At 64.4% G+C, this 24,191-nt stretch overlaps 2 protein-coding genes across 2 annotated transcripts in view; one reads left to right on the forward strand and one right to left on the reverse strand.

Moving 5' to 3' along the window:
• FAM171A2 (family with sequence similarity 171 member A2) overlaps positions 1-2,154 on the forward strand; it is a 38,296-nt gene extending 36,142 nt beyond the window's left edge. The window contains 1 exon segment of the mRNA XM_065577559.1: positions 2-2,154. Coding sequence (XP_065433631.1) covers positions 2-653 — 652 coding nt within the window. The 3' untranslated portion in view covers positions 654-2,154.
• A 1,740-nt stretch (positions 2,155-3,894) lies between these two features.
• On the reverse strand, positions 3,895-21,284 carry GRN (granulin precursor). The gene is given in 18 exon segments (XM_065577558.1): positions 3,895-4,936; positions 5,288-5,536; positions 6,596-6,749; positions 6,751-6,830; positions 7,069-7,302; positions 7,681-7,914; positions 8,256-8,489; positions 8,763-8,999; positions 9,586-9,825; positions 10,179-10,276; positions 10,599-10,689; positions 11,617-11,723; positions 12,368-12,515; positions 12,936-13,048; positions 13,559-13,643; positions 14,644-14,790; positions 15,778-15,936; positions 21,129-21,284. Coding segments are annotated over 17 exon segments (2,727 nt in total). The 5' UTR covers positions 15,922-15,936; positions 21,129-21,284; the 3' UTR covers positions 3,895-4,804.
• Between the last annotated feature and the right edge of the window lie 2,907 nt (positions 21,285-24,191).

The raw sequence follows: 24,191 nt of genomic DNA on the forward strand, positions 1-24,191 counted from the left end.
AGGGCAAGGGTTGGGGGGCGCACTCCTCCTCGGTCAGCGGCTCCGTCACCATCCCGGTGCTGTTCAACGAGTCCACCATGGCCCAGCTGAATGGGGAGCTGCAGGCACTGACGGAGAAGAAGCTGCTGGAACTGGGGGTGAAGCCCCACCCGCGGGCCTGGTTTGTCTCGCTGGACGGGCGCTCCTCCCAGGTGCGCCACTCCTACATCGACCTGCAGGGCAGCGAGAAGAGCCGCAGCAACGACGCCAGCCTGGACTCGGGCGTGGACGTCCACGAAGCCAAGCCCCACAAGCGGGCCAAGGAGGAGCGGGAGCGGCCCCCTGCCCCCACCGCCTACTCCAAGCTGGCCTTCCCCGATGACGCGGAGCAGAGCAGCAGCGAGAGCCGCACGGCCATCTGCTCCCCCGAGGACAACTCCCTGACACCCCTGCTGGACGAGACGGCTGAGGCCCGGGCCGCCACCATCCCCCGCCGGGGCCGCAGCCGGGGCACCAGCTCCCGCAGCAGCGCCAGCGAGCTGCGCCGGGACTCCATGACCAGCCCTGAGGACGAGCTGACCGACCCGGCCGAGGGTGGCGACGAGCCGGGTGACAAGAAGAGCCCCTGGCAGAAGCGCGAGGAGCGCCCGCTCATGGTCTTCAATGTGAAGTAAGCAGGGGGGGCCTGTGCCCCCCCCCCGGAGCCAGCGCCAGCCCCTGGGGGGCAGAGGAGGGGGTGGGGCTGGATCCCAGCGCCTGACGGGGAGGTGCTGCATGACTGATCGCTCCGTGCCCCCGGGGAGGCCCCTGTGACCAGGGCGACTCCAGACCAGGACCCCAAAGACCCCCCAGCCCTCTCGTCCTGAGGGGTGAGCTCTGTGGGGGAGCAGGGGAAGGGAGGGACCCACGCTGGGAGGCAGTGGGACTGACCCCCAGGGCAGTCCAGACAGAGAACCAGTGACCTGCTCCCCCCTGCAGCCGGGCACTGTCTGTCGCACCCCCCCCCGCCATTCGGGGGACGGCCCAGAGCAGGGAGGAGACGCTGTGGCAGCGGGACAGGGCAGGGGGCTGATCTCCCTACCACCAGTACCATCTGTCGGGGCTGCTGCATGCCAGGCCCCCCTGCTAGGCAGGGGCTGGGGGAGGGGCAACTCGAGGACTCAGCAGCCCTCCCACCCCCCGCCAGCCCAGCGGGCAGAGTGAAGGGATTGAGTCAGGTGGGGGGCAGGGCCTGGGGCAGCCTGGCCCAGCCCCTGTTTCCAAGCACACTCTCCGTGGGGCCTGGGCAGACCATCCAGGGAAGAGACGGCAGAGCGGAGCCCCCCAGGAGCCAGAACAAGCTGCGGCTGCTCCTCCCCCATGACACCAGGCTGGAAGGGGTTAAGAGCACCCTGCCCCTGCTGGTGTGTGGAATGGCTGAGGATGGTGCCCATCAACTAGCACCTCGCCGTCCAGCCCCAGCTGCACCTGCCTGGCCGGGGTGGGGCAGCCCTGCACCTGGCCTGGGGCCGCCTGAGCTGCAGCAAAGCAGAGCCCAGCTCTGCTCCTGTGGCCTGGCCACCCAGGCGCTGCCAGACTCCGATGGCTGCAGCGGGTACATGGGGGCTGCTAGGGGAGCCTGACCTTTGTCTGCATCCCTAACACCCTGGGGCTGCGTGGAGCCTCCTCCAGCCCCCCCACACAGCTCCCCATCCTCTCCTCCAAGTGCCTTTGTGCCCTGCGCTGCAGGGCGAGTGGCACAGCTGGGCCGTGTGCGCAGAGCCGGCTCAATCCTCCTCTTTCCTCATCTGCTTTCCCCAGGCTGGCTGCTGCCTCCAGCGAGGGTGGGGGGTGGCAGCATCCCACCATGCAGACTGGGAGCTGCCTGCAGAGCCAGGCTGGGATCCCCCCAGCGCTGGCCCTCAAGCATGCCAGGGGATCAGCCAGCCCTACCCTGTATAAGGTGTGTAGGATCTCCCCCTACCCTGGCCTGGGCTGTGGGGCAGGGCCCTGGAGGCTGCATTCTCAAGGCACTTCCTGCTGCACCTGCTAGTGCCACCCTGGGGTGCGGATGCACTTGGCTGAGAAGCAGCTGCTGTTGGCTTCTACACCCAGGCAGGCTCTAGCTGGGGGCTCTGGGGCAGAGTCGGGGGGGGGACCCCTAGGGAATAAAACACCCATCTGTGGCTTTTACTTTCACCTCTGTGTCTTTTTGCCCTATGTGTGCTGCTGCCCTATCACTCCTGCCTACTGCAATCGCCTGCTCAGCTGGAGCCTGGAGCCTGTTTGTGTCCAATTTCCACTCGCCCCCTGGAGGGGGGGCTGTGATTTTTGGGGCATCATTTTCCTGTGGAACTCCTTGCCACTAACTTCCTCGACTTGACAAGGGGGAGATGTTCCTACAGCTGCCAGGCCCATCCCCCCCTCACAGCATGCTAGATGGCTCCGAGGGCCTCTTCCGGCAGCTGGCCACTGGCATGGCTGGAGCCCAGGGGTAGCTGACACAGCAGGAGCTGGGTAGGCTGTTAGCCCCAGGCAGCTCCCCAAAAGGTTTCAGCATGTCAGGGTGGGGCACAGCTAATCCCAACCACCCCCTCGAGAGAGGCAGGGGCCCTGCTCTCAACCATGAGGCTTGATTGGCAACTGCCTGCTGCAGGGAACTAGTTTGGGACCCCCCCTTGAGGGCTGGGTTGGGGGGGAGGAGACTTGGTCAGACCTGACAGGTGACTCCACAGCACGAGCACCTGTGCCCCCATCCCACCCCCAAGAGCAGCTCCGGGTTGGCCATGCTGGGGCCAGAGTGGCAGGCCCCCGTGCTCCTTGTTCCCAGAGCACTGGCCCCTGGCGCTGCATCTGTCAACCATGGAGCCTCTGACACAGGTGCGGGCAGCAGTGGCACACGGGCACCTTGGCTCAGGCCCTCCTGCGCTACCCCTGCCCTACAGCCCCTGGTTTGCTTGGATTTTAATGCTGGTATTTCTGAAGTTCTCTCTGGGGTGAGAGGAGAGCTGCAGCTGTGCCTGGACCCTGTCACCCTCCTGCAGGCAGAGGGCCGGGGGCAGCCTGGCACAGATCTGTGCCCTGGTGCCCCCTCCAGCCCATGGGCTGCACGTGAAACCCCTTGAGTTTGATCCTGGGAGCAAGGCTGGGGCCAGCTTGGCCTGTGGGCCCCCCCCACTCCCAATGTGTTCTCTAGAATGGCATTAATATATAAAACCCTTTGACCCCCCCCCGTGTCTGGCTGGTTCCTCCATATGCGCTGCCCATCAGCTCCCCTGTGCAATGCTAGGCGGGGCCTAGCTCCAGGACTGGGCCCACACTTGGCTCAGGGTGGTTATTGCTGGACAGCTGATTAGAGGGACACTCGCTCAGTGCAGACAGCTCCTTCCCCCTGCCTGGGGGCTGCATAGCAGCAACGTGGGCCAGGCTGGGCCCAGGATGAGCAAGAGTGCCAGGGCTGTACCGCCTGCTGGAATGCAAAAGCAGGGCCCCCTGGCACGTGGGCACAGCTGGGAGGGGAGGCAGGCACCCAGTGGGTGGCTGTGCAATGCTGCTCTAGGCTGGCAGCAGCACCTGAGCCTGCCCCGCTCTGGCCCCATTTACATTAAAGCAAAGCTGGGCTCAGAATAACAGCTGGCAGCTGCCCAGGGCAGGTGCTTTTGTGCCATTCTCCTGCAAGGCAAAACCTCAGAGCAGCTGCTTTGCACCCAATCCCTGCCCAGGGCAGGCTGTGGGTCCAGGCCCAGGTGCTCCCCACTTGGCTGGATGGGCCACAGCTGCATGCCAGGGGGCACAGGAGGGGCAGCTCTGTTCCAGGGAAGAGAAGGGAGGGCAAGGCAGGGCCCTGGAGTCCAGGCTAGGGGCAGCAGGGAGATGTGTACGTTGGTGGCACAGCCCCCGTGGCTGGGGGAAGGAGACAGGATTGACATCAGCACCTTCCTCCACACCCTTTATTGGTTCTCTCACTCTTCCAGCCACTTCAGCCCTAATGGCACCAGCCCCCCCCTGCCGTTCCTGGCCCAGGCTCCAGCCACAGGTGGGGCACACTTAGAGGCAAGGGAGCTGGTGACCAGAGGGCCTGGTGCCACTCCAGCCCTGGGGGCAGGGGCTGGGCATTTCCAAGACCCCTGGAAGGGGGGGCTAGAATAAGGACATGCTCCCCCATAGTGCCCAGCAGACAATGCAGGCATGAGCTCAGGGCAATGCATATTCAGGGACTGAGGTAGGAGGGCGCCAGGAGCCAGATGCTGCAGTGCCCTACCCCCGCCCCGCTGCCTGCCCAGCCCTGGCTTTCAGGGGCAGGATGGAGGGAGGGGCGTGAGGGCCCAGGAGAAATGTAGGGATGGAGATGGCCCCAGGAGTGTAAAAAGCAAAGCAGCCCAGCTTCCCTGGCGCCCAGGTGGTAGGGAAGCAGGGCCTGGCCCGGCCCAGGCCAGCTTCAAGGCCCCGGCCAAAGGAGAAGAGCCTAGAGTGGGGAGGGGGGATCCTTAACCTTCAGGCCTCCAGCAGGAAAGGGCCACTCCTGGTGCCCACAGGACCTTTGGGGCTAACAGCAGCAAGGGGAGCAGAGAACGAAGCATCGGGATGTGTGCGCCCACACTGCTGCGTCCAGGGTTAAACGCTCACGGCAAGGGGGGGGGGCGCTCAGCCCCACGTGCTTAGCTCCAGGGGGGCTGGGTGGGACAGGTCCTGCAGCGAATAGGGCCTGCATGCCCTGGGGCAGCCAGAGAAAAGGGCCCTGAGGCTGGAAGTGAGACAGACAGACTGAGGGGTCAGAGCAATCCCCACTGCCCCCTCAGTATGGGCACAGCCACCCCTCAGCGCTGGGTCGGCCCCCACGGGCACCTCACAGCAGGCGGTGGGGCCGGGGGGCGCCGGCGTCCCAACGCAGGAGCCAGCGCCGCTTGCAGTCGAGGCCCGACTTGGAGCAGCGGTAGCCGAAGGGGCAGCAGTGGCGCATGTCAGAGCAGCAGGAGCCCTGCAGAGAAACGAGAGGCATGTTATTGTCTGCTGGGGGCAACCGGGCTGGAGCATAGAGGGGGGCCCCCGCAGAGGGAGCAGCTGCCCTGCAGCTGGGGCAGGTCACAGTCCCCCCAACTTCCCCCTGGTTCCCCTGTAGAATGACCTCCAGCCCTGGGCGCAGCATGGCTGGGGGGGCCCGAGGCCACAGCAGGCAGATGGGTGGGAGGGGCCAAGGTCCAGGGTCCGCAGCAGGCAGCCAGCGGGAGGGGCTGGGCAGATGTTGGAGCCGTGAGCTGCAGGGCTCTGTGCTGCTCTGGGGCAGCCAGCACATCTCCCCCCCCGGGGTCCCGCTAGGCCCACCCCTCACCCAGTGGTAGGGGCAGCAAGCCCAGGTGCCCGAGGCAGCCTTGCAGCAGGTCTGGTGGGCATGGCAGTAGTGCTGGGCGTCACAGGTCACGTCGTTGCTGGGCTCCGGGCTGGCGGGCAGCAGGGAGGCAGAGAGGCTCAGGTCCACGGGCTGCACTCGCCCAGCCTGGTGCTTCTCACAGCTCTGTGTGGCCAGGTTGCAGGTGTAGCCCCATGGGCAGCAGTGCTGGTGATCCTCACAGCACACAGCCTGGGGAGAGAGGGGTCAGCCAGCACCGAGCAGAGACAGAGCAGCCTGGCCAGGCCCGCAGGGCATCACCCAGGGGCCCTGGCTCCTGACCCCTCCCCCAACACCCACCACCCTCCCACAGCCAGGGAGAGAACCCAGGAGTCTCTTAACCCCTCCCCCACGCTAACCCACCAGCCCCCCCTCCACCCACCCACACTAACCCAGTGGTTTTCAGACTTTTTTTCTGGCGACACAGTTGAAGAAAATTGTTGATGCCCATGACCCAACCGAGCTGGGGATGAGGGGATTGAGAGGGGCTCAGGCAGAGGGTTGGGTTGCAGGGGTGAGGGCTTTGGGGTGGGGCTGGCACTGAGGGGATCATGGGGGCTCAGGGCAGGGGGTTGGGGTGCAGGCTTGGGGTGGGGATGAGGGGTTTGGGGTGCAGGAAGGGGCTCTGGGTGGGGCTCAGGGCTGGGGCAGAGGATTGGGGCACAGGCTTACCGCAGGCGGCTCCTGGTCAGCAGGGGTGTTAAGACAGACAGGCTTCCTGCCTGTCCTGGCACCGTGGCCAGCAGCAGGCCTGGCTCCTAGGTGGAGGCGCGCAAGCAGCTCCACGCAGCTCTCGCTCACAGGCACCACCCCCCAGCTCCCATTGGCACCCCCACCTAGGAGCCGGACCTGCTGCTGGTCACTTCTGGGGCGCAGCGCAGTGTCAGAACAGGTAGGCATTAGCCGGGCAGCGCCACCAAGGGGACTTGTAACGGCCCAGGCGGTGGTACTGACCAGAGCCGCTGTAACCCAATTCTGGGTCACGACTCAGTCTGAAAACCACTGCTCTAACCCACCAGCCCCCACTCCTCTCCCAGAGCCGGAGAGAGAACCCAGGAGTCCTGGCTCGCACTTTAAGCCCTAGAGACATCCTTCTTCAGGCCAAGGGGCGAGGAAGGGCACAGCGCAGCCACAGGGCACAAACATGGCTGTGAGGTGCCAAGGCCTCACCCCACTCCACCCCCCTCAGGGACACAGTGGCAGGGGTGGGCAGTGCACCTGCACAGGCACAGCCCCCCTCCCCGCCCTCACATTTGGCAGATGGCAGCAGGCCCAGGAGCCCATCCCGCTCTTGCAGCAGGTCTGCCCATCCTCGCAGCTGACCGTCTGGTTGCACTTCACGCCTCGGCTCTGGGCGGCGGCAATAATGTGAGCTGGAGCCTTGGGTGCCCAGGGCACAGAGAGCAGGGCCTGCTGGCACCCCCCCCGCCGGGTCGCACGTGTGTCCCTTGGGGCAGCAATGGACGTGGTCCTGGCAGCACACGGCCTGGGCGGGGGGAGAAGACTCAGCATGTGTGACCACAACACGCACCGCCCCCCCCCGTTCCTCCGCTGGGCGCTCCCCAACCCGCAGCCCCACCCTTCCCCCTCCTCCGCTGGGGGCCCACCAGCCTCATCCTTCCCCCTCTTCACTGGGCCCCTCCCCCCCAACCCCGACCCACAGCCCCACCATCACTAGGGCCCCTCAGACCTGACCATGTCCTGTAGCCCGTGCGCCAACGCACCTCCACCAGGGGGCAGCAGCCCCAGGCCCCCGTGGACAGCCGGCAGCAGGTGTTGCCGTCAGGACAGCTGGTCTGCTCGTCGCACTGCACGTCTCGGCCAGTAGAGGGCGCTCGCACTCGTGCTGGGATTTTCTCCAGCCAGGGGATGGGGGCGGCGGGCGGCTGACAGTGGCCCGACGGGTCGCATGTGTGTCCCTTGGGGCAGCAATGGGCATGGTCCTGGCAGCACACGGCCTGGGCGGGGGGAGAAGACTCAGCATGTGTGACAACATGCACCCCCCTCCTTCCTCCACTGGGCACCCCTCAGCCCCGACCCGCAGCCCCACCCTTCCCCATTCTCTGCTGGGTGCTCCCCAACCCGGACCCGCAGCCCCCACCCCTCCCCTCCTCCGCTAGGCATCCGCCAGCCCCGACCCGCAGCCCCACCATTCCCCTCCTCCGCTGGGGCCCGCCAGCCCCAACCCGCAGCCCCACCCTTCCCCCTCCTCCGCTGGGGGCCCGCCAGCCCCATCCTTCCCCCTCTTCGCTGGGCCCTGCCCCCCCAACCCCAATACACAGCCCCACCATCGCTAGGGCCCCCCACCGTGTCCTGTAGCCCGTGCGCCAACGCACCTCCACCAGGGGGCAGCAGCCCCAGGCCCCCGTGGACAGCCGGCAGCAGGTGTTGCCGTCAGGACAGCTGGTCTGCTCGTCGCACTGCACGTCTCGGCCAGTAGAGGGCGCTAGCACTCGTGCTGGGGTTTTCTCCAGCCAGGGGATGGGGGCGGCGGGCGGCTGGCAGTGGCCCGACGGGTCGCACGTGTGTCCCTTGGGGCAGCAATGGATGTGGTCCTGGCAGCACACGGCCTGGGCGGGGGGAGAAGACTCAGCATGTGTGACCACAACACGCACCCCGCCCCGTTCCCCCACTGGGCACCCCTCAGCCCCGACCTGCAGCCCCACCCTTCCCCATTCTCTGCTGGGTGCTCCCCAACCCGGACCCGCAGCCCCCACCCCTCCCCTCCTCCGCTAGGCATCCGCCAGCCCCGACCCGCAGCCCCACCCTTCCCCCTCCTCCGCTGGGGGCCCACCAGCCCCATCCTTCCCCCTCTTCACTGGGCCCCTCCCCCCCAACCCCGACCCACAGCCCCACCATCACTAGGGCCCCTCAGACCTGACCATGTCCTGTAGCCCGTGCGCCAACGCACCTCCACCAGGGGGCAGCAGCCCCAGGCCCCCGTGGACAGCCGGCAGCAGGTGTTGCCGTCAGGACAGCTGGTCTGCTCGTCGCACTGCACGTCTCGGCCAGTAGAGGGCGCTCGCACTCGTGCTGGGATTTTCTCCAGCCAGGGGATGGGGGCGGCGGGCGGCTGGCAGTGGCCCGACGGGTCGCATGTGTGTCCCTTGGGGCAGCAATGGGCATGGTCCTGGCAGCACACGGCCTGGGCGGGGGGAGAAGACTCAGCATGTGTGACCACAACACGCACCCCGCCCCGTTCCCCCACTGGGCACCCCTCAGCCCCGACCTGCAGCCCCACCCCTCCCGTCCTCCGCTGGGCTCCCGCCAGCTCCGACCCACAGCCCTTCCTCCGCTGGGCGCCCGCCAGCCCCATCCTTCCCCCTCTTCGCTGGGCCCTGCCCCCCCAACCCCAATACACAGCCCCACCATCGCTAGGGCCCCCCCACCATGTCCTATAGCCCGTGCGCCAACGCACCTCCACCAGGGGGCAGCAGCCCCAGGCCCCCGTGGACAGCCGGCAGCAGGTGTTGCCGTCAGGACAGCTGGTCTGCTCGTCGCACTGCACGTCTCGGCCAGTAGAGGGCGCTCGCACTCGTGCTGGGATTTTCTCCAGCCAGGGGATGGGGGCGGCGGGCGGCTGGCAGTGGCCCCCCGACGGGTCGCATGTGTGTCCCTTGGGGCAGCAATGGGCATGGTCCTGGCAGCACACGGCCTGGGCGGGGGGAGGAGACTCCGCATGAACAACAACATGCACACACCCCCCTTCCTCCACTGGGCACCCCTCATCCCCGACCCGCAGCCCCCCCACACCCCTCCTCCACAACCTGCAGCCCCACCACTCTCCTCCTCCGTTGGGGGCCCCTCAGCCCCGACCCGCAGCCCCACCACTCCCCTCCTCCGCTGGGTGCCCGCCAGCCTAGACCCGCAGCCCTGCGGCTCCCTGGTGCTATTCCAGTCCTGAGCTCTCCCCCACCTGAGCTCTGCTGGGGCCCCTCAATCCCAACCCAGAATGCCCCATCCCATTCAGAGACCCCAGGGTTTGGAGCAGGGTCCCCCCTGCTACGGGCTGGTAATTATGCAGAGGAGTCCCAGCCCTGCTCTGCCTTCCAGGGGGACCCCTTGGGTAGCAGGACCATGGTGCGGGCAGGGGAGCAAGGGCAGCTCTTAGCCAGCTCCCCCTGCGCGTCACCCACCTGCTCCCGGAACATGCTCACTGGCCGAGCCCCTCCCTCCGCCTGCAGCCGACCTCAAAAGGAGACACCCCAGAGCCGTGTCCTGTAGCCCGTGCTCCTACGCACCTCCACCAGGGGGCAGCAGCCCCAGGCCCCCGTGGACAGCCGGCAGCAGGTGTTGCCGTCAGGACAGCTGGTCTGCTCGTCGCACTGCACGTCTCGGCCAGTAGAGGGCGCTAGCACTCGTGCTGGGGTTTTTCTCCAGCCAGGGGATGGGGGCGGGGGGGCGGCTGGCAGTCGCCCCCCCGCCACGTCGCACGTGTATCCCTTGGGGCAGCAATGGATGTGGTCCTGGCAGCACACGGCCTGGGTGGGGGGAGGAGCTTATTAGCATATAGGAGAGTCAGTGATTCTGGGTCTCCGGCCTGTGCAGGGGGGAGGGAGGGAAGAGGGCTTCAGGGGGGAAGGGGTGGCCAGCCAGCACCAGGGGGTGGGGGGGGAACGTATAGCTAAGAAGGGGCAGCTGGCCAGCATCCGGGGAGGGGGGCAGGGCTGGGAGCAGTGGGGGGTACGTATGAGCAGGAGGGGTGCCTGGCCAGCACCTGGGGCAATGCAGCTCCAGGAAGAGTCTGTCCCTCCCCCTTGTGGGGCAGCAGGAACCGCTAGGACCTAGACTAAGCCCCACCTTGCCAGGAGATGCCTCCTCCCACTCCCCGTACCTCCAGCAGGGGGCAGCAGGCCCAGGCCCCCGTGGACTGCCGGCAGCAGGTGCAGCCGTCAGGACAGCTGGTCTGATCGTCGCAGCGAACCTCTCGAGCTGGGGAGCGAGATCCAATGGTCAGAGCTGGACCCTTCCTCTGGGCTGTGACAGGATGGGGCCCAGTGGGGCTTGTGGCCCCAGGGCAGCCTCAGGAAGCACCCACCCCACTGTGAGCGGGTGGAAGCCCTGTGGGCAGGAAACCCTGGGGGCAGCGTCCGGCTCCCTCTCTCCACTCCCACTGGGCGGTGCCACTCCACTGCCGAGGGAAGGGTCCCTGGTCCCCAGCCACCTGGCACTGCTGCCCCAAGGGGGTGGCAAGGTCCCAGAACCTGTGGGGCATTATCAGAGCATCCCTTTTCCCCTCCCCCCCACTTCCTACCTCTCGCGGCAGTGTCCAGGAGCCGGGTGAGAAGTTGCGTCTGGCCCAGTGTCGAGGCACATTGCGAGTGGGGCAGGTCGCAGGTGGTGCCCTGGGGGCAGCAGTGCAGAAGATCGCTGCAGCACACAGCCTGGAGTGCCAGGGAAGAACCCGGGCCCAGTTAGACCCATTGTATGGCCTGGGCCCCGGGGCAGGAGCCACTGGTGGGGTGGGGCGGGGCATGTCCCCGCGGGCTCAGCACCAGCCCGTCACAAGGAGGCAGGAGGTGCCTGCAGGCGGAAGCTTGGCTGGCAGAGCCCCCTAGGCCCCAGCCATTTCCACAGCATCTTCCCTGGGCTCACCCAGCGCCCAGCAGTGCTGAAAAGCAGCCACTTCGGGGGGCGGGACCAGCTAGGGGACAGAGCCTAACAACTGGAACTTCTGACGTGCCCAGAGCAGCCTGGCATGAACCTGGCACCCAAGGCTCAGCACAGGGAGGTGACCCCTCCCGGTGGGAGTCACGCCCAGTCTGGGGCAGATACCAGGGGAGGCGGTCGTGTGGGCAGATCGCTGGTGCCAGTCCCGAGGCAGGAGACAAGCGGCAGCGCAGCCTGGCCAGCCACCTGCTGAGAGACATGGTGCAGAGTGGCAGGTGCCCCGTTATGTGCAGTGAGATGCCCACCTGGGGGTGTCCCTGCCCCTGCTCCCCTCCCCCCGGCCTGGGTCTCTCCTCTCCACAGGCCTGGCGTGTCATCACTGCCGGGGCGGCGTTGTAGCGGGGGCTGGGTTTAACCCACCCAGGGGCGCAGGATGCCAGACCGGGCTCTGCAGCATCTCTGTGCCATGGGGCAGGCATCAATCTGAAAGGGGCTGGCACAGTGGGGCACAGACATCCCAAGTCATGGGAGGCACCTGGCTGCCCTAGGACACCAGGAGGGGCAGAGGGAATGGGCAGCTCACAAAATGCCCTGCGGGGGTGGGGGGGGGAAAAGACGACACGTCACACACGCCCTGCCCTGCCCGCCCCATCCTCACTCACGTTCTGCAGTGGGCAGCAGCTGTACTGGCTGGCGGACAGCTGGCAGCATGTGGTGCCGTCCGGACACACTGACCGGTGGTCAGGGCAGGTGATCGCGCTGAGCGAGACTGGGGAGGGCAGGGGAAGGGAGGTCAGGGGGGCACAGACCAACACCCCCCAGCGGCTGCTCCACCAGGGCCCTGAAGGCACCTGCCACCCCACAGACCTCTGCACCGGCTGCAGGTAGGGCCCCAGGAGCAGGCTTGGGGGCACCTCCTACCATGGGGGCCGTGCCCCCCCATGGGGTGAGCTCTCAACCCAGCTCTGGGGGTAGCCATTGTTCTCGGTACCCGACTCCTCTTCACAGAGCATCTGGTGGGGGTGTCCTACTGAATGTACACAGCACATCCACCACTGCAATGCAGCCACTCTGGGGGTGGCATGGCTGCTGTCTAACAGCGCACAGGAAGGGAAGCAGACCCTGGCAGTACAACCCCCCCCCCCCCCCCCCCCCCCCCCCCCACACACACACACACACACACACACACACTGCCCAGGATCCCAGGGCCGTAAAGAGTGTCTTCCATGATGATGCGGGGCAGGGGGCTGCCCAGGGCAGTGCCCGTAGCACAGCACCCCTTAGACAAGGGGCTGGCTCACTCCTCCAGCCAGGGTGTGGGGCCCAACGCAGAGGACACCACACGGCACGGGGAGCCCAGGCCCTCCAGCCTGCTCCCGTAGGACCGCTGCCCACCCCCTGGCCATGCCGTACCTGGCATTCCCTGCCACGGCGCTCGCTTCTGGGCCGGCACCTTGCTGCCCAGGGGCTGCTCCCCAGCAGCTGAGAGGCAGCGGGCACGTTCCAGGTCGCAGGTGGTGGCATGGGGGCAGCAGTGCACTTTGTCCGCGCAGCAGGCGGCCTGCCAAAGATATGGGGCATGGCAGAGCAGAGAGGGGAGCCAGCAACTCCCCCAGCTCCCTCTCTCGCCGGCCCCCAGGCCAGCTCCGCCTGGCCCACCTTGACCCACATGGCACCCAGGTCGACCCCCAGCACACCAGCGCCTCGCCCTGGGCTTGGCACAGCTGCCCCAGAACCAACCCTTACCCACGGCCCCCTGTATACGAGTCCTGCCCCCCCGCCAACCCATGACCCCCTGTATCCCAGCCCCACCCCTGCACCCCCAACCGAACCATCAACCCCTGTATCCCAGCCCTGCCACCCACCTACCCATAGCCCCCTGCATCCCAGCCCTTCTCCCCCACAGTCCCCTATATCCCAGTGCTGGGCTCCCTGCACCCCCCCCCCCCTCCGCACGAGCCCTCTTCCTGCCATACGGTACCTGTGGCATGGGGCAGCACCCCCAGGAGCCAGTGGGCATCATGCAGCAGGTGGACTCATTGGGACACTCTGATTCGCCATCAGGACACTGGACAGCACCAGCGGCTGGGAGACCTGCCAAGAGCACGGCCAGTGCCTGGCACTCAGCAGGGAGAAGCCAGGGCAGCTCTGCCCTCAGCCCCTCGCCCGCAGGCAGAGCCACCCGGGCAAGCAAGCAGCTCCACCAGCAGGTGCCAGCTGGAGTCTCTTGCTCCAGAGTCCTCCTCGGGGGAGTCCAAGACCCACTGGGACCTGGGGAGGGGAATCCACCAGCCCCTGCCCCCCAGTATATGGGAAACCTCCTGCTACAGACTCTGCCCCCCACAATCCAACAGCTGGAGGACGAGAAGCCAAGCCCTCCCGCACCAGTGCAGCCAGGCGTGGCTGCTAGAGGGCATCATGAGCTGCTGGGCACTGGGCAGAGCTCCTGGCATCGGGCAGAGCCCGGTCGGCACCAGACCCGGGGCCAGAGGCTCAGTGCCAACAGGGTCCCCTTGTGTCGTACAGCATCCACGCTCGGACGCAGTGGCCCAGGACACCCGCAGGGCATGTCAGTCTCCCCCGACGCCACCTCCGGCCCCATACCTGGGAGCACAAAGCAGGATTTGCCGTCGGCACTGCAGTGGGAGCCCCGGGGGCAGCAGTGATGCCCGTCGGCGCAGGCGATGGCCTGAGGAGAGACAGAGGAGATGGTTCTGGGAGGCACAGCCAGCATATCGCTGAACCCCAGGACAGGCGACGGGGGCTGGGAGCAGCCACATGGGCCATGCGAATACACCCAAAGGCAGATGGACACCAGCACCAAGCAGTCCAACCCCTTGACCCCAACAGTATCCCCCCTACATGGGGAAACTGAGGCACAAGGAGAGGACAGGACTCGGTGGCAGAGGATGGGGAACAGAAGCCAGGAGTCCTGAGACCCCCGGTTCTAAGCACTGGAGAAGGGCTGCTTCCCCCAGGCCAGAACAAACGCTGCCCACTCCATTGGAGGAAGGCCACGCAGTTGGGCAGCACCAGGCTGTCCTGGGCTGGGGGGATGTGGTGGGGTCAAAAGGAAAACACCCAGCCCTTGGCCAAGCAGGAGAGCAAGACCAGGGGAGAGCCACAGCAGTGCCCTACAATCCACTCTGCAGCCGGTAACTCCCGGCACTGTACCGCCCCCATGCATTCTACTCCCACATGGGCACCACGGGCGAGCCAGCCCCACGTGCTGTCTGCAGCAGGGGCCAGCCCCAGGTGAACCAAGAAGGCCCATGGTAGTAGCTGTGGGATAATCTGGCCCCCCAGGAAGGCCTCATCCTAATCAGAGTCGGGCTGAAGCCCCGAAGGAGGTCTGAGCTCCCGCCTGTACTAGCAGCAACGGTGACAACTCGGGATGTCCCTGGGACCCACAGTAACAGCCAATCCCTTCTTGGTCTCAGTGACGGCCTGCAGCAGGGAGTTCCACAGTGTAACTATGCCCTGGGTGGAAGGTATTTCCACTGACCACCAGGGGAGACCCCTCTCCCCGCACCATGCCTACAGGCAGGGTCTGAACCAGCCTGGCAGCTGGCCAGGAAGCTCTCTGGGGAGAATGGCCCAGCCCGGCAGCCCCCCATGGGACTGTGGGTACAGCCACTCACGTCCCAAGTACAAGCTGGAGGCCCCCACCCCCCGGGGCAGGCGCTTACCTCCGACAATGGGCAGCAGCTGAAGGAGCCGGCCGACACGCGAAGGCAGCTGTATTCCGCGGGGCACTGGGTCCCATCGGGGCACACGCTCCCGGCAGGCTTGGCCACGCTGCTGGCCTGGGTCATAGGCAGGGAGGGCGGGGAGCCCTGGTGGAGGAGGCAGAGGGTGAGGGGGATGCAGTGCAGGGAGCCCAGAGCACAATGGCCCCCCAAAATCACCCGCTGGCTCCTGGTCAGAGCACGGGGGCTGAGTCACGGCTTGGGGGCAGCCAGACTAAACTGCCTTGGGCAGACCCTTAAACACCCCCAGATCCCACCCCAGGGGTGCTGGGCTCTCAGTGGGGGGGGTGTACAGCAAGCGCTCACAGCCCGGGCTGGGAAGGGCACCTAGCACAGACATGTCTGCTTTCCACGTTGGGCACCAGTGCCACCAGGAGGGTGCTGGCAGGTAGGTCCTTTCCCCTTGGCTGGCCTGGTTGGGGGCCCAGCTCTGCGCGGGGCAGCTGAGACAGGGCAGGAGACCCCTGAGCTTCAGCGGTTTCTACCCATTATCGGCTGGGGGGTTTAACCCTGATGTCTAGGCCAGGGGCTGCCCCCAGCACGCAGAGCTCAGGGCAGGGAGCCCTGTTCACCCCCAGCCAGCGGGTCCAGGCTGCTCCAGGGGGCAAAGGGACTGGATTGCACCCAGTGCGGAGGGTTAACCACAGCTTCCCGGCAGGCTGGGGTGGGGCAGCAGATGAGGCAAGCAGGGCAGTAAATCACAGCCAGGTTCTGCAACACAACTTCCGCCGGGGATGTGGGTTATGACAACGCTCCCCCCCAACCCGGGCCCTTCCTCCCGTCCCCAGGAGCGACTCCCTCCACACCCCTGAGCCTCGCTGCCCCCAGCCACGAGAGCAGCTCAGCCCCTGCAGCGTCCCGCCAGCTGGGGCACTCGGGCGCTGGCCAGAGACCCAGCGAGCTTGCTCCACGCAGGCCAGAGCGGCTGGCTCTGCACGAGGCGGGGGGAAGGGGGGGAGGAGGAGGGGGGCATCACCACCAGTGGCACGGGGAGGGTGAACCCCAGGCAGAAAGACCTTCACCGCCCATAGCGACCCCTCCAGCCTTCACCCGGGACATGACACAGACACTCACCAGAGATGGGGGGCAGCAGGCGTAGCCATCCCCTCCGGGATCCCGGCAGCAGACGTCAAGCCCCTGGCACAGCCGCCCATCGGGGCACCGCGGGGAGGCCACCGCTCCAGACAGTGCCAGCCACAATGGCACGAGCGACCACATCCTTGGGGCGAGAACCTGCAAGTGACCAGCCAACAGCTGCTCAGCCGTCTCATCCCACCATGTCTCCTGGGGCACCTGGCTCTAACTCTGAGCTGCCAGCTGGCTATGGGGCTCAGCAGAACCCCACACACAGCTCGGGGGAGGGAAGCAGGACTCCTGGGTTCTGTCCCTGGCTCTGCTCCCGACGTGCTGTGCAACCAGCAACAAGCGGAGTCATTCCCCTGCCTCCGTGCCTCAGTTTCCCCATCTGTAAAATGGAGGTAAGTACTTACCTTTGCCCCCACCCCTGAATCAGAAGACCCCACTGCACAAAAGCAGCCACAACACCAGCCTCATCCCCTAGCTAAGGCAGCAGGCCACTTCCCCAGCCAGGGCCCCCCGCCCCCTCCGGAAGCTGTTCTCTGGCACCAGCCTGCTTCTAGGCGAGAGCCCTGGCTGCGCCGGTGACCCCACGGCTGCACTGAGCAGCTGGTTGGACCAGCGGGTCCCAGCGCTGCGGGTGGGGGCTGTGGTTCAGGTGCGGTGTCACACCGGCTGTCCCTCCCGCTCCTCTCCGGCTGGAACCCACCAGCACTGGTTGTGACACTGCCTCGTGCCCAACCGCGCCCGGGGAAAGCCCCCACGGGCTGTACTGCCACCGTACGCTGCTCAGAGCTGCTGTCGCGGGCTAGGACCTGGCACGCAGCCTCCACCCCCTCGCTGTTGGGAACCAGCCCTGGGAGGGGATCAGTGACCAAACCAGCCCCACGGCCCAAAGTCCAGGCTGATAAGAGCTTCCACCCAGAGCTCCAGCCTGGCCCCCTCCCCCAGCGCTGCGGCTCCAGTGGGGATCTGGCCGCAGGCCAGCAGAAACACGGATGCAGCAGAGAGGCGGAAACGCGAGCTGTGTATCAGGGCACAGCAGCTTGGCCTGTCCAAGACGCGTCTGCCCCCTCCTCCCCCCAGCTTCACAGCCCCTTTGAGCTAGAGCAGTGCAGGCCAGTGCTAAGGACTCTGGAGTCCTAGTCCGGCCCACAGCCCTCTCCCGCTCTGCTGTGAGCTGACGAGGCCCATGACCCCGGCCAGGGAGGGGCCGGCCGGCTCGTTTGGGCTGGAAGAGACTAACCACACTCCCTGCCTGCTGCAGGTGACTCTGCAGTCACACCTGCGTGAACCAGGCCCACTGCCCCTCAGCCACGGGTCCCGCTAGGCTGGGTCCCAGGTGTAACCATGGCACAGGCCCACAGGCCAGCCAGGCAGGGTTTGTATTGAGACCAGGGAGGTGCTGAGAGGGCAGGTGGGTGGGCGGGCGGTGTGAGCACACACAGCTTAGTACGTTCCTGTAGCGCCGCTGGGGCCCGGGGAAGTGCTCATACCCGCACGCCTGCCAGCAGGGAGGGGTGGCTACAATTTGCTCGGTACAGGTGTCCCCTGGACAGAACTCGGGGGGGGGGGGGGGCGGGTTTGGAAATCACACACACTCCTGCACTGTGTTCATGGCACACCCCCAATGGCAGGCAGAGCCAAGTGCCCACTGGGTCAGGCAGGGAACATCTCCACCTGCCTGAATTCAAGAGACGAGCCCTGAACAGGGGGGCAGGCGTTGCTCACCCCCCCTCCCCCAGGGAAGCCCCTCAGAGCTAGGGGGTGTGGTGTGGTGTGGGATAGCGCTGAGCAGGCCTGGCCCGGAGCCATGTCTCGTCTCCCCGATCTCCCCCTGCTCTCGATCCTGGAACCAGAGCCCCAGCATTGGCTGGGCCAGGCCTGACGACACTGCCCAGAGCACGCCCCCACCCCCTGCCAGCCCACCAGAGCTGCAGGAGTGTCACTCCATGCGGCCAGGGAATCCTTGTCCCATCCTGCTCCCAGCTTCCCCTCCCATCAGCAAAGCACAGCCCCCTCCCCGCAGAGTCCTGCTGGGACAGAGATCAGGGTTCGCTTGCCTCCATCGGGGGTGGGAGGAGGCATCTCACCCAGCCTCTGCCCGTGGGCATGGAGAGGTGTGCCTGCCCTCCACCTGGCTCCGGCAGCTGCTCGCACATCTAGCAGCATTCGCCTCATGCACTGTAACCACGAGATGCAACCCTCAGCCGCGGCTCCCCGATAGCATCGTCTGGCGGTGCAATAGCCCTGCACGCGGCCCTCACCTCATGCCACAGCCCACGGGGACGGCTCAGCCTGCTGGGGCACGACAGCCCCCCAGCAGCTGAGCGGAGCAGAGGCAGTTCTGTCCTGTCCCGTGTCCCCCCCGACACACACACACACACACACACAGTGCCGCTGCGTAGACAGCTCGATGTTTGCTCACGGGGCAAATCAGGGCCAGATCCCCTCCTCCCCCCAGGAGAGGAACCCCCTGGCACTGGGCCTCTCACCCCACAAGTCCCCCTCTACACCTGCAATGCTACACCCTCGGCCCCCAGCACCCAACTCAGCCTGGGCCCAGCACCAGGGCTGCTCCGCGCCAACACGGGGACAGACCCGCACCAGCGGGGAGGGCTCTGCGCCTGATACCAGAGCGGCTGGGAGTTAGACACCTACCGGCGAGAGCAGGCCCCCCCCGCACACGCTCTCACTTCCCCCCTGCCCACACGCTTCCCTGTGCCTGCCAGCCAGGCCTGGGAGTCTGGTTCTGGATCCACCCCCGCCTCCAGCCCAGCACTCTTGTCAGCAGGCAGGAGAGGCAGGTCACAGCCAGACAGGGGCGATAAGCACTTGTGGGAGAGCAGCCACCACGGCCTGGGTGTGAGGCTCTGGGTGACGGTGTGGTTAGCTAACCCCCCCCGCCCTGCTCATCACCGATGTTATCGCCGAGCCTGAGAGTGCGAGCCCTGGTGGCTCAGCAGCCTTTCACGGCAGATCTCACCCCCCCACCGCGAGACAGGTTGCACTGAAACTGCAGCACCTAACCACAGGAGGGGGAGCCCCATTTTACACGTGGGGAAACTGAGGCACAAAGAGGGATTGCGAGTGGGCTAAGTTCAGGCAGCCAGTCAGTGGCAGAGCTGGGGACCAAACTGGCTCCCAATCCCTTCTGAACCCCCTAGACAATGGGGGTTTGGTAAGGGGCAGCAAAGCGGGTCTGGCTCTGGGAAGATTTCCTAAGCCCATGGTGGGAACAGGGCACGCGCTGAACCTCAGCTCTTTGCAATCCTCGGGACTCTGCCAGGAGTTCAGCTCCCATGGCTCTAGCAGGAAAGAAGCCATCCCTGCACCAAACTGGGGGCCAGGACCCATCTCCCATTGCCAGCTCACCACTAACCTGCTGGGTGACCAGGGACAAGTTCCCTCCCTTAGCCTCAGTTTCCCCATCTGCCAGGGGATAATGCCTCCCCAGGGTAGGGGTCAATTCCCACCTGTGGAGGGCTACATGCCTCTCAGCCCAAGGATGCCCAGAAGTGTCTTCCCGTGGGCACATAACACACAGACACAAGCAAAGGACCTTCCTGTCTCTCCTCCCGCCCCGCTGCTGCTTCCCACCCCTAGATACACGTGCATTCTGGGCCCGCCACCATGTGCCCTCCTAGATTGTGCAAAGGAGCCTCTGGCGCGTGCGTGTCCCATAGCGCTCCCTAACCCGAGCTGCCCCTTGCCCTCAGAGAGACCTGTAACAGCATTTACAACGAAAGTAGCACATGGTGTTTACAGCTCATGTAGCGTGCTGTCCATGCGTGCAATAAAGATCCTAGGGAGTGCACTGGAGCTGGGCGGGTTGCCTACACCAGTTCCTCTTACTTCACTCACATGGCTGAGTTTGCACCCGGCACCGGCTGTGAAGGAAACAAAACCCCATGACAGAGGAGGGGAAGCCAGATGGGGAAGCAAAACTAGAAAGATGGAAGTCAGAGCCTGGTGCAAACAGCTGAGTCCCTCAACAAACCTCACCCTTGCTCCAGAAAATGCTGGCCACGCAGCTCGGCCTCACAGCAACCTGCCTGGGCCATTCCAGGTCCAGTCCAAGGCAGCTTGTCCACACGCCAGGGGCATGACGGGCCCACTGAGCCAGGGCACAGCCACCAAGCAGGGAAGGGACAGTGGGTGTGGCAGTACGAGGAGAGAGCTGCCTGCATTAGCCCAAACTCCTGGTGGAGACACGGCTCTGGATTTTACTGGGACCTAGCGAGGGGAAGCCTGAGTGTGGGAGAAGACCGCGCTGCCCTTCCCTAGCCACGGAATGGTAGAAAGCCCTCGATTCCTAGTGCAATGGCTAATGCGCTCGTTTGCCTGCTGTACATCCAACCTCCTTTAGCCATGGAGTCCCAGCTGGGCCATGGGGTCCTCACAGAGGGGACCAGCACCATGTCATCCCACATAGTAACACCATGGTCAAACCCGCCCCAAGATAAGCGAGGTGGAGGGTGCCAGGGAGAGGCCAGTTTTGGCAGAGTGTGCCCACTAGGGACAGGACAGGAGACACCAAGCAGGTGCGCCGGGATCCAGGCAGCATCGCTGGGCTAGTCACAGAAGTCTGTCTCTTTGCTCACTCGCTCATCACACTGGGACATGAATCATGCCCTCGGTAGCCAGGAGAAGACAGGCCACCAGCAGGAGTTGTGCCCATGCAGCACCACCCAGTAAGCCACACACCCTGGGGAAGGGCAGCACCCACCATCATTACAGAAGGGGAAACTGAGGTACAGAGCTCCCCTGGCCTGCCAAGGTGACAGGGCAGCTCAGGTCCCGAGCCAGGAACAGAACTCAGGTCCCCTGGTTCGGAACCCTGCGTGTCAGCTGCGAGAGCAGCTTCCCCCTCACCCGCTGGCCCAAGCAGAAGCGATGCAGAGGGGCACCGGGTACGGGCACCTCCCGGTCAGTGCGAGGCGATGCCACCACAGGCTAGTGCACCCAGCAGGTCACGCTCGGCTCTAGTGCGAGCCGCACTGAACCACCACAACTCCAGCACCGGGCCTCTGACCCCCCCCGCAGGGGCCACGTGCCGACCAGCGCCCTGCCCCATGGGCACAGCAGCCCCGACCCCCCGGGAGGCTGCAGCGCTGGGAGGGAAGCGGGACCCTGCCAGGGCAGGAAGGGGCCCAAGCCAGGCCGGGGGGGGGGGGGGGGGAACACTTGCCCAGCCCGCAGACCCCCCGCCCCGGCGGGGACCAGCTCCGGCCCCCCCAGGGGGTTCGGCCCCCCGGGAAAGCCAGGCCGAAGGGGGGGCACGGGGGCACCCCACAGCGACACGCCCAGGCCCCGCCGCCCGGCCCGGCCCGGCCCCGGCCCCGCACCTGAAGCTGCACCGCACGAACCCGGCCCCGGCAGCTCCCGAGCGTCTGCAGTTCAAGGGCCGCCCTAGCCTCCCTCCTGCCGCCAGCCCCGCCCACTCCCTCTGATTGGCCAATGGGCGGGGCCTGACTCGCTCCTATTGGTCGCTGCCCTCAAAGGCGATGGCGCCTGCTGATGAAAGCGCTCCTCGCCCCGCGGGAATCCCCGGGAGGTCACGTGACGAGCCGGTCACATGACCCACAGGGGCCGAGCACGTGCCGAGGGGGGGAGGCGGTGTACCCGAGCCGAGCCCAGGACCCGGGTAGGGTGACCAGACAGCAAGTGTGAAAAATCAGGACAGAGTGTGGGGGGTAATAGGTGCCCATATAAGAAAAAGCCCCGAATATCAGGACTGTCCCTATAAAATCAGGACATCTGGTCACCCTAGACCCGGGCATTAAATTAAATTAAATGAATGGAGATATCCCATCTCCTAGAACTGGAAGGGACCTTGAAAGGTCATCAAGTCCAGCCCCCTGCCTTCACTAGCAGGACCAAGTACTGATTTTGCCCCAGATCCCTAAGTGGCCCCCTCAAGGATTGAACTCACAACTCTGGGTTTAGCAGGCCAATGCTCAAACCACTGAGCTATCCCTCCCCATGTGCAGCCTGGTCTTTGAACCACCCCCCCCCCCGCAGCTGCCAGGCCTGACGCGGCCCCCAGCGGAACCCCTGCCGCCCTCCTGCCTGCTCTGAATCCAGCCCTGGTGCCCCTGGCAGGTCCCGTCCAGCCGCAGCCCCCGTGCAGAGTCGGCAGGGAAAGCAGAGCCAACCTCCGACTTCCAACCCCGCCAGAGTTACACGCTGACCGGCCAACCACACACCCCTGTGCATCAGGCGGCACCAGGCACAAACCAACCCCCAGTACAGTACTGCTGTGTTAAATGTAAACTACCCATAGATTCATAGCTTGTAGGGCTGGAAGGGACCTCCAGAGATCATCGAGTCCAGTCCCCTGCCCGCATGGCAGGACCAAATACTGTCTAGACCATCCCTGATAGACATTTATCTAACCTACTCTTAAATATCTCCAGAGATGGAGAGTCCACAACCTCCCTAGGCAATTTATTCCAGTGTTTAGCCACCTTGACAGGAACTTTTTCCTAATGTCCAACCTAGACCTCCCTTGCTGCACTTTAAACCCATTGCTTCTGGTTCTATCCTTAGAGGCTAAGGTGAACAAGTTTTCTCCCTCCTCCTTGTGACACCCTTTTAGATACCTGAAAACTGCTATCATGTCCCCTCTCAGTCTTCTCTTTTCTAAACAAACCCAATTCTTTCAGCCTTCCTTCATAGGTCACGGTCTCAAGACCTGTAATCATTCTTGTTGCTCTTCTCTGGACCCTCTCCAATTTCGCCACATCTTTCTTGAAATGGGGTGCCCAGAACTGGACACAATACTCCAGTTGAGGCCTAACCAGCGCAGAGTAGAGCGGAAGAATGACTTCTCGTGTCTTGCTCACAACACACCTGTTAATACATCCCAGAATCATGTTTGCTTTTTTTGCAACAGCATCACACTGTTGACTCATATTTAGCTTGTGGTCCACTATAACGCCTAGATCCCTTTCTGCTGTACTCCTTCCTAGACAATCTCTTTCCATTCTGTATGTGTGAAACTGATTTTTCCTTCCTAAGTGGAGCACTTTGCATTTGTTTTTGTTAAACTTCATCCTGTTTACCTCAGACCATTTCTCCAATTTGTCCAGATCATTTTGAATTATGACCCTGTCCTCCAAAGCAGTTGCAATCCCTCCCAGTTTGGTATCATCTGCAAACTTAATAAGCGTACTTTCTATGCCAATATCTAAGTCGTTAATGAAGATATTGAACAGAGCCGGTCCCAAAACAGACCCCTGCAGAACCCCACTTGTTATGCCTTTCCAGCAGGATTGGGAACCATTAATAACAACTTTCTGAGGACGGTTATCCAGCCAGTTATGCACCCACCTTATAGTAGCCCCATCTAAATTGTATTTGCCTAGTTTAGTTTTTTACTCAAAAAAGGGGAACTTAAAAAAAAAAAGATTTGACAAGATAAGGAAATTGTTTCTGTGCTTGTCATTTAAATTAAGATGGTTAAAAGCAGCATTTTTCTTCTGCACAGTAAAGTTTCAAAGCTGCAATAAGGCAGTGTCCAGCTGCAAACTTTTGAAAGAACAACCAGAGCGTTTTGTGCAGAGTTACGAACATTTCAGATTCACACATTCCCGAGGGGGTCGGCACTGCTGAGGTTCTACTGTAGTCAGGAATGAGCCGGCTCCCTGGTGTTGCCAACTCTTGTGAATTTATCACAAGGGATGCAGTTTTCAGAGCTAAAGTCTTCTGTTTTCATGTGACCGGAAGAGAACCTCTCCCCCTCCCTCCGCTGAGCTGGAGCCCTGGAGTCCAGTCACTGCTGTGACAAGGCTCAGCCGGATCCCTCGGGATGGGAGGATGACTATCAGTCACCTATTCTGCAAACAGCTAAGATCCTGCATAGGGTCACTGCAGGCAGGGCTGGGAAGAGAGCCGGTGCGGTGCCCCCAGAACCTGACAGTGCTGGTGCGGGTTCCCCATTAACCTCCCATGTGCTCCCCACCCTGCCAGTTGCCTGATTTTAATGGGCTTTTTTCCAAAGAGCTGATCATTTTGGGTGCTGAACCTTTAGAGATCTGGCCTGAGGACTGGTCCCCCCCCCCTTCCCCCCGTCTTGGCACTTTCGCCTGCTCAGCTTTCTTCTAAATGCACTTGAACTGAAAGAATGTTCTGCTTCCAACTCCCCCAACCCCCCTGCTGCCGAAACCTGTAGGCGCTGGCAATGTCTGTGAGAAAGCAGAAGTGCGGGAGGCCGCAGGAGTGGCTGGGCTGGGATCTCACAGCCTCCTGGCCGCTGGGGGACAAACTGAGAGGCCAGGGAGAATCAGAGCTCACCAGAGCCCTGCTCTGCAGCCTCAGACAAACCTTCCTGCAGAGTGGTCCTGGGTGGGGCTGGTGCTCCCCTCTGGCAGGGTATGGAAGAGGGCACCCCCTACCTAGAGGGACTT

This window comes from Chrysemys picta, chromosome 24 (assembly GCF_011386835.1).
Source record: "Chrysemys picta bellii isolate R12L10 chromosome 24, ASM1138683v2, whole genome shotgun sequence".
NCBI lineage: Eukaryota > Metazoa > Chordata > Testudines > Emydidae > Chrysemys > Chrysemys picta.